The sequence below is a fragment of the Ambystoma mexicanum genome, chromosome 2p (genome assembly GCF_040938575.1).
Source record: "Ambystoma mexicanum isolate Mex_15411 chromosome 2p, UKY_AmexF1_1, whole genome shotgun sequence".
In the NCBI taxonomy this organism is placed as follows: domain Eukaryota; kingdom Metazoa; phylum Chordata; class Amphibia; order Caudata; family Ambystomatidae; genus Ambystoma; species Ambystoma mexicanum.
Window position 1 is genome coordinate 1,152,123,315 of NC_090923.1, and position 9,494 is coordinate 1,152,132,808.

Genomic DNA, 9,494 nt, shown 5'->3' on the forward strand with positions numbered 1-9,494 from the left:
AGAGAAAAAAATTTCCGAGGCCAGCAGAGCTGGAAGGAGATATCTAAGATCAGGAATACGTCGGAGGAACATCCCGTCGAAAGAACGTTACAAGGTAAGAAGTAACTTGTTCTTCGCAACACTACAAGGGGGAACTCCCGTAGCCTATCTGTTGCTAAGAGAGTGGATGTCTTGTGAGTTGGCTGGCTGACTCCCGCCAAATGTGTTGCCCTAATTCAGGTCCCTAGACTTGTATGGTATTCCCATACGGCAGAGGCGAAGCCAGAATTCTCAACCAAGTGGGACCTGAAGCTTATGTAGTTGGGCCCACCACAATGACATTAACAGCTGTAAATGCCCACACAGTACTCCCAGAGCGGGCATTTACAGATGTTGGGGAGGCCTTGCCTGCTCAGGCCCTACTCTGTCTATGTCTCTGGCGTGTGGGGATCTGAGCTTGAGACACAGCTGGTTCTGCTGGACCGCTATTCCTCAACTCCCTTAAAGGAGGAGGAGTGTTCTTGGTGGCAGTGCGACTGGCCACTGCCACACCAACAGGTACTAAGGGATATGGCCACAAGATCCTGCCCATACCTTTCCAGCCCATCAATCTCCAGTTTGGAGAGGCACACACACACACACACCCATAGAAGTCGCTCGGTTCAGACACAGGACGTTTTATTTATTTATTTAATTGTTTTTTTATAACGCACTTAATACCCAGAGGTTTCTGAGCACGGACCTGGGGATCGAACCTGTAATGGTTCGCATCATCTTGTTTCCAAGGCGAGCACGTTGCCCCTGAGCTATTCTCCCGAGACGACGTTATCACATGAATACGAAAATGGCTGAGTAAATTTAATGTGCTTCCCGCACAGGGAAGTAAACCATTCTTGTACATTGACATCAAAGGATACCCCCTATCCTTCACATCTGGGACCCCCTATTCGGGCACAGGAAATGTATTAATGAGGGCCAGCAGTCCATCATATGTGCTAGTGCTCAGCTCACGAGAAATTGGCAGGTCACATTTGTGCATCTGGTGGCATGAGCGTTCCAAAGAATCGGGTATTACAAATGTTCACCCTCTGTGCTGCGTTCAGATGCTGATTTAAGCACTATGTGCTTTTTTCCTCTTTATACTTTAGAAATCTGAGGGAGCCATTGTGTATTACTTTAAGGGTGTTTAAACGGCTAAGTGCCTTCTATTTGCTGTACCCCTGTTCTCATATTTTATTTTTTGTTTTCCTCAGGTTCCCACGTTGCTGGTGACCAGCACCTCACCAGAGAAGTTTCACAGTTACAGGCCCATGACCTTTGCAGAATCTGCGCTGGAGCATGCCACGAAGAAAGGAGGATATGTGATCACCCCTCCTGAGTCATTAATGGGCCTTCAGAATCCCTGCGAAGAGGAAGAAGATGTACACTGTCCAAGGAGGGACAAAAGCACATGGATCGGCGATCTGAACACCCTTCGGCATGCTGGGTCCAGGTTTGCAAATGGAGAAGAGGACACAATTCGCATTGGTAAAGACATCACACGTGAAAAATCTCTTCTTGAAAGACCAATTGATCGCCCTGCAGCAGGGCGTAGCAAGCTTCCTTCCTACATTCCACCAACATCCGAGGATTCAGACAACGAAGATGCTGTTGAAAAGGAACTAGAACAGCTGTACCTTTCACACTTAAGCCGTCTACAGGCTGCCAAAGAGCTCAAAGAGCCAGGTGAGGAGGAAGCGGCCAAGGGGATGTCAAAGGAGCCTTGTCCTGGCCCCGGCTGGCATGCACCTGTGTCACCTCTTGATTTCACAAGTAGCAAACGAGTGCTGAATACTTGGCTGGTGGAAGAGATTTCCCTGCGTCATGCCAATGGAAGGGATCAAGAGGAGTTGATAGATGTGGCCCAGGAAGATGTGGAGTTGCCTTCATCAAGCGGTGAATCCTCACCACTCCACCCAGAAGGGCAGTCGGTCCAGAATGAAATCTCATCCAGTGGCCAAGCAGAAGAGTCAACGGACAATCCATCAGCCAGAGAAGTGGAACAAGCGACTCCCAACAAAGAATCATCTGAAGTTATGGAAAGGAGTGCTTTAATGAATCTACCCAGCATTCCACCAGGAGGCATTTTGAGCACTGAAGAACATGCTAAGCTCTCAGCATTGGGTCCTCGCCATAACGAGCCTTCTTACAGTCCTCTTGTTTTGCCAGACGTAAAAGCCGCAGACTTTGGCATGTCTTCTTTGTCTTACGAATCTTGTCCTGTAACCAGAGACAACACTACCAATGTACCCTGCAGACCTGCTAGCACTCCTCTTATGGTACACAGTTCAACTGATGCTCGAGTAAAGATTCTGCCAGAAACTGAGGAAGACCGGATCTTCGAGGACTTTCAACTAGAAAGCGAGGACTTCTTTCAAGGTAATGCACTGGATGTCTTGTCCAGAAATTCAGACCGCCACAGGGAAATAAAACAGCAAAAGGAAAGCATTCTGCAGAGGGGAGAGCTTTCCGCGATAGAGACCTCTCGAAATCAGCAAGAAATAGTTAAACGGAGCGAGGAATCTTCTAGGTTGGGGATGTCCCGGAATCTGATTGAGAATGTTCTACTAAAGGAAGATCTTTCTGGTCTAAAGAACTCCAGCAATCTGCAAGAAAGGGTTCTGCTAAGTGAAGAGCTTTCTGGACCTGCGGTTTCCCAGAACTTGCAGGAAGAAGTTCTAGTGAGGGAAAATATTTCTGGCCGAGAGGCCTCACAGGAGCTCCAAGAAATTGTTTTATTGAAGGAGGAACTTACAGGGCTAGAGAGCTCCCTGAATGTCAAAGGGAATTGTGAACTGCGTGAAGGGCACTCTGCCCTAGAAATCCCTCGGCATGAGCAGGAGCATGTTAAAGTAAGTGAAGCATTTTCTGGTCAAAAGACCTCCCAGAATCTGCAAGAAATCATTCTGCTTAGTGGTGAGCTTTTTGGGATGGAGACTGCCCAGAACCTACAGGATAACATTCTACTAAGTGAAGAGCTTTGTGGACAAGAGGCCTCCCATAATCTGCAAGAAATAGTTCTACTGAGCGAAGAGCTTTCGGGGGTGGAACCCTCTGAGAATCTGCTAGAGAGCACCCTCCAGATTGAAGAGCTTTGTGAGATGGGGGCACCCCAGAGTCTGCAAGAAGCTGTTCTGCTTGATGGAGAGCATTCGGAGCTAGAGATCTCCCAGAATCTAAAAGAAATGTTTCTACTGAAGGAAGAGACCTTTGAGCTGGAGAGCTCCCATATTCTACCTTTATCAGGTGATGGGTGTTGGAATGGAAGCACATTGTCTGCTCCGATCCATGAGGGTTTAGAGTATCTGAAATCTTCCACTGCCCCCCTGGGTCAGGGATGTAAGTATCGGAACGCTTCCACTATTCCTCTGGGTGAGAGCGTAGAGTATACCCGTTCCTGCACAACTCCGCTAGATGCGTGGTTAGAGCATTCCAACTCATTCTCTTCTCTGCTAAGTGAGGGGTTAGAGTATTCTGACTTTCTCACTCCTCCAATGGACAAGGGGTTAGAGGAGCTTGAATCTTACTCAGCTCAGCTGGATGAGGGATTCAGTTATCCACATTCGTCCTCTGCACTCCTGCTTATGAAAAGGCATGACAAGGACCCCAACTTGATTTTGAATGCTGCTGTTACTCAATCCTTGTGTGTTGTCTGCGCTTTGCTCTTCCTGCTCGTCATGCTGCAGGGCGGCACAGCCTTTGTAGCTGTCCTGCTTTACCTGATGTCTGTATGGTTCCTTTAGTTGGAGATTGATATTGCACAAGGTCTTGGATGGCCCAGGCTCTGCACAGACTAGCCCTCTTCATCCTGGGGGTTACTGGCAGCCTCCTGGCATGTGATTGAAGCACCTGCCTTCAGCTGCACGGGTATGAAGCTTTAGAGACAAGCTGAACCCGCTGAACGGGTTGTATCCGACCCATTGGGAGATGCACCTCTTCCATTTCATGTCTCCTTGCTCGTCTTGCACCAAAGCCCTTTCCTTCTAGAGAGAAAACAATGCAAATAAGGCAACTCAACAGGTTTTGTAAATGCTGTCTCTGTATGCAAACCCCTACCATATTTATTTTTCTACATTGCCCTGCTGTGGTAGGTGAATGGTCCAAAGCTGGTCTTGTTCCATACCTCCCCGTGTGTCGCAGCCTTCTCCAAAACCTGCATGAGGAGCCTTTGTGTAGGGTAAAAACCCAAACGTGTGCATTAGGAGTGATGTGCCCTCCTTCCTGTGCAGTTTGAATGTGTAGCCTAGAGGCCGCTCCAACGCGGCGTAGCGTTGCCTTTGTAGCCTTGGGGCTTTGTGATGCTTTGTTGTCTTTCGGAGCCTAAGTAGCATGATGTCCAGATGTCTGGGACACAAGAGAGTTCCAGCCATCAAAGCAGCTAATAGGTAGGTGCTTTAGTTATCAGTCCTTTCTGTCCCCATCTATCCAAACCATCTACTCGTGCTTATAAGGAAGTCTGGAAACATCAAGAGAAAGAGAAGACTTGATATCTCGATTTAGAATGCATTGGTTCATATCTGTGTGCACAGACCTGTGCTGTGCTTCTCCTCAGAGAAGAAAAGATGGTGGAAGGAAGCAACATTCCAGTAAGCTCTAGGTGGAATAGCACCATACATCTTCCGATGGAGGTTTTTGTAAATCTTGAAGCAGTGGGACCCAAGGATCCTCAGAATTCTCTCAGATGTCTCTTGGGACTAATCAGGATGGGGTAGCATTGGGCTAGACTCTGGAATACTGGAGATCTCCCTGCTGGCCGGTGAAGGACTGGGACGCATCAGCCTGACATGCGACTGGCCCTGCCCTGCTCATACCACTTGTTAGAGGTATTGGCCTCCTGGGAAATCTTTCATACTCCAATGGCGAGTTCCTTTTCCTTTTGTCTAATTTGATCAATGGGTTGGCAGTGTAGAACAGTGGGATACGTTTTGCAGTGCACAAAACTAATTTTAAAGCCTCGACACATGGGTGGCCACTTCTGTGCCAAGACCCAGGCCAGACACACCTGATGGCTTCCTGATACATCTATGCCTGTGATTGAGCATGGCTCATGTGCGTTTACCTCCGGTGTAGTTTTCTCTCACCATGCTGGTGGCTTTTCTCCTTCCAGTGCTGCATTTCAATATTTGCAGAGTTTGACCTCAGCACTTGCAGTTGAAGTGTTTGAGACCTGGCCATACCATTGAACATTGGACTTAATGTGATTTTCTTCCCAAGCAGGAAAGAAAGCATCTAGGAAGCATCTGAGACATTGGACACAGGGCACCAAATAAGATTTTGAAGTGGGATTGGGTGACTCTAATTTTTGTAGTTTTAAAGTCAAATTATTATTTTTTTGTAATAAAGTTATTACCATTCTCAAAGTAGTATTTTTCTAGGTGACTAAAATATATTTTAACTCTACAACAGATAACTTTTTTGTGAGCCGTACTTCTTTGCACCTAGTAATTCCTGCAAATGAAAAGATCTATCTTTCCCTTAAAGTTCTCCTTCATATCCGGTAGTAATAATATTAGAGATTCTACCTGTGTCGCTGGTCTGCCAGAACATATCCATGGAGATATGTAACTGTAACTAGGGCACGGGCTCTCACGTGTCCATTAGTTTTTTGTGGGGATTATTTGTATTCCTCATTTCCTTTTTGTTGGAAGTAGTTCATTGTTTTAGGGAGTAAAAGTGGCCCGTAAATCACTTATCTGTGGGCAGGTTGGACAGAGCTCTTCAGCATCCATTTCACTCTGGAATGCCAGTAGTTCCCTTGATCAGACAAAGGTGAGTAGACCTGTCATGCCTGCCAGTCCTCGCTTACCTTTTTCCACTCGATTCTCCCCCAGGACGGTGGCACTGCCTTCCCACACTGCCAATAGAACGTCCAGACCATTCTACACCCGGTGGAGGCTGTTCGGCTCCCTGCCTGTGAGGCAGGCTCGATTACAGTCGCGTTTGCAATCCCACTTGATACGTGAGCAGTCATGTGACTTGCAAGCGTATAAAGCAGTGCTTTTGGAAAAGCTTGCTGCTTCTGATCGTCACTTTTCCTGGAGTTCCTGAGCTACCTACGTTTTTTCGCTTTCTGCAATTCCTGGCCATTTAGGCATCTAACCGCAGCGTTCCTCCATAGCGGTACGTTATTCCTCAACTTCGTTCCGAACGGAGTCCAGTTCATTTCTCCCGTGACCTCTAGTGTGCTCATCTCCTTCAGCATGGCAACAGAGCTTGGCGACCCCTTTCCATAGCGGGCTCTGCTGTATTCTGTTCCTTGGTCACAGACATGCTAATTCCTTTCAGGACTTCTACCTATGTGGCTATCTGTCACGGTGGGTCCCACTATATCTCATAGGTGGTTTATTATGTTGGACTTCCAGTAGTTTTGATTCAATCTGGGATATTCCCTTCCTGCTAACTTTTCCGTACACCTGACCACCCTATGACTATTGACGGGTCATCATTACAAGGGCATATACTTCTGTTTACATCAAAGACTATGAACAACAACGACCCCTTACCTCCATCAGAACATCTTTTAGGTAATTTTCTTTACTCCCAGATACGTGGACTGGATTTTTTAGACACTATCCTGAGGTACACCAGCCCGACTCTAGTGCGGCCCTCGTGCCGTTTGGGTTTGGTTTCCTCTACTAACTACCCTAACCTTGTTGTTGTTTCCTATTGGATTACCTGGTGTTCTATGAAGACTTACCTTGGACTGCCTTGCAGGTTAGTGTGTTACTGAATATTCCATACTCTGAGGTTAAGCCTCTTTAGTTAGTTACTAAATGTAGTCTTATTTGCCTTGCAGTTTGGCGATTGTTTGTCGCCAACGCCCTTTCCACTGATTACACACTCCGGTTGTCAGGTTGTTACAGCCAGAGAGTGACATCAGTCGGAAGGTCTTTAATTGACTGGACGATGTTCTACCTCAACCCTCTCTTCAAATTCATGAACGGCTGTTCATCTTGTATCCTTTAAAACGTATTCAACCCGTATCCTTTGTTGTTGTACTGTGACAGTACGTTCTGATTTATGACAGTAGACCACTTTTCTCATATTCCCGATTGGGTCTCTGCTTCAGAAAAGGAGTCTTACAGTCCATTGGTGGAATCTTTTGCCAACTGCTCTCCTGAAGATGATGATGAGGTGTCTTGTTGACTTAGCTAAGGAGCCTTCGGTTCAGAGATGCCTGTACAGCGCATCGCTGGGTCTTCTCCTAAAATGCCTGTATAGCCTAACACCAGGCCCCGTCTCGAGGTGGCTTCTTGTCCTAAAATTGGCCACTGATCATAAAACCTAAGAGAAAGCCACAATCGCCTCAAACTAGATAGTGTTATCACTAATCCTTCCTGATTGGGACACTGAAAACTTCCCACATCACATATACCATTTCAGATTGGGCACTCTGTTCCGAACAGCCCTTCCATCAATGTGCTTTCTCACATCATGCTGCATAATGGATCACAGTTGCAAATTAGGGGAAGCGAGCACACAAGTAACAAAATCAGTATTGCAGCTTCAGCAGCCCCTCATCCTCCACCAGACTTTACAATGGAGCAGGTTATCAGCCTAGTGAATTAGTTTCTCAATGTGTTTTTCACACTTTTGTGCGTCCATGCTTGGCATTTCTCATCCAACTAAGAGCTGAATTTATTGGAGGCTGTCCCTAAAGAATCTTTGGATTCCTTCATGGCCCTACAGTTGAAGAACTTGATAACTTTCAAACTTTAGGGCATATTGTCCAAGGTTGAGGAAATAGCTCTAGAAGGGGTTGCAGCGCACCCTTGAATAGCGGAGACAGCTCTGGCATGTCTCTGCCCTTTCTAAAAGGGTAAGGCTGATGCTGCCTCTACCAACACGAGATGTGCCATAGCGTTGCCCTATAATGCTGTAGGATACACCCTGCTAGACCAGAAATGCCCTTTACTTTGGAGTCAGGACTATACCAGGGGATATTCACACTTTCAGCTCACCCTCACCAGGCCTCATCTGTCTCCACATACTCCAGTGTATTTGGGGTTCTTCACCTATCCTCTAGCTACAACGTAAAAGAAGCAGATCACGTGCCGGCAGCCACTCCACTCCAATGAGGGAGGGAGAGCTTAAGGAGTCTCCTTTTTCCCTCAGGCATGTTAGTGAACACTCAGTACCCTTGGTTTCTGTTGAGGTCGGGCAGGGCTTCAGATCTCCGCTTCCACCTCCCTCTCCCTGGACCTATCAGGTTTGCCAGGAAGTGTTTTAAGAGAAACAGAATGGCAACTTCCTTCAGAAAGCTGGTCCCTCCGAATGAGATTGGTCTTGGTTTATATTCACAATATGTTTGCAGTTGCCAGATGGAACAGTAGTTTGCACACCATTCTTGATGGACCCCTTTCTTTCCCAATAAATCTTTGAATATGGTAACACCAGCTCATATCTTTTCAGAGCTTCATCTGGGAATGTGGGTTTGCACCTTATGGACGTCAGGAATGTGCACTTCCCTATACTCATCTTTGAACCGCGTAGCAAGTACATGTGGTTTGGCTGGTGAGAGTTTACTAACACTGCTCCTCCCCAGCAACTCCCTAATGGTACGTGTACCCCTTAATTGTACAGGGTTCTGTTGCTTGCCATCAAGGTCCATGCTTAATCAATTCCTGTATATAAATACAGTCGGAAGAGCTTGCTTTCAGCTTCAAGAGTCTCTGTTAAAGTTCAGACAAGAGAGTCAAGGAAGACTACAAATATGGATCGACTTTGGGCCCACTCAATGTGCATAATCTCTGGTATCCTGTGGACAGGGTTCACCACATCAAAGTGCTCAAGCTAAAAGTAATCTTCTTGGCACTTAATATATTTTATGTCAGTCTGCAACAGAAGAGATTTTATCTACAAGCACGGGACACCTTGTCTGTACACTGACTGCCAATTTCTGGAGGTGGGGGTTAGCCAATCGTCTTTCTGCCAGCGACATACCTGCTGGATATACAGAAAATGCAATCATTTTGACGCAGGCACTCATCAGTGGTAACTGCAGGGTGATGCATTTGCTCCTTTTCACCTTTCTGGGTACCAGTTTTGGATCATTTTGCCTCCAATGAGAAAGCAAAGGGTCCCCTTTTGTTTTCCTGAAGGGGAGGATGCTCTCCTTCTGGTAGGTGCATTATTTCAAATTGAAGTTGCAGCCCTCTTCATGTATCTTGACCCATCACCCAAAGTGATTTCAAAATGGTGCATATGTTTAGTGGTTCTTGTCCTATTCAGGTGACCCAGCAAATTCTATTGTTCTGATATTTTGGGGTTGATAGTTAGCTGGACCACAGGTTTCAGCGTAAGGTTAATCATTTTCATCCTTGTGCTCGATCTCAGAGTATGACCATTATCTTTCTGAGGCTTCGATCACTGATCATCTGGGTTAGTCTCAGGAGAACCCAGAAATCCTTCAAGTGTCAACTATTCACTTTCTACTATTACGCAATACAAGAGTATGCATCCTAAAATGATTCATT

General features: G+C 46.4%; 1 protein-coding gene across 1 annotated transcript in view; it reads left to right on the forward strand.

The window, feature by feature from the left end:
* Positions 1-5,378, forward strand: part of PPP1R3F (protein phosphatase 1 regulatory subunit 3F) — a 209,376-nt gene extending 203,998 nt beyond the window's left edge. Inside the window, exon 4 of the mRNA XM_069645258.1 lies at positions 1,233-5,378. Coding sequence (XP_069501359.1) covers positions 1,233-3,761 — 2,529 coding nt within the window. The 3' untranslated portion in view covers positions 3,762-5,378. The remainder of the gene's footprint in view (positions 1-1,232) is intronic.
* Positions 5,379-9,494: the final 4,116 nt, after the last annotated feature.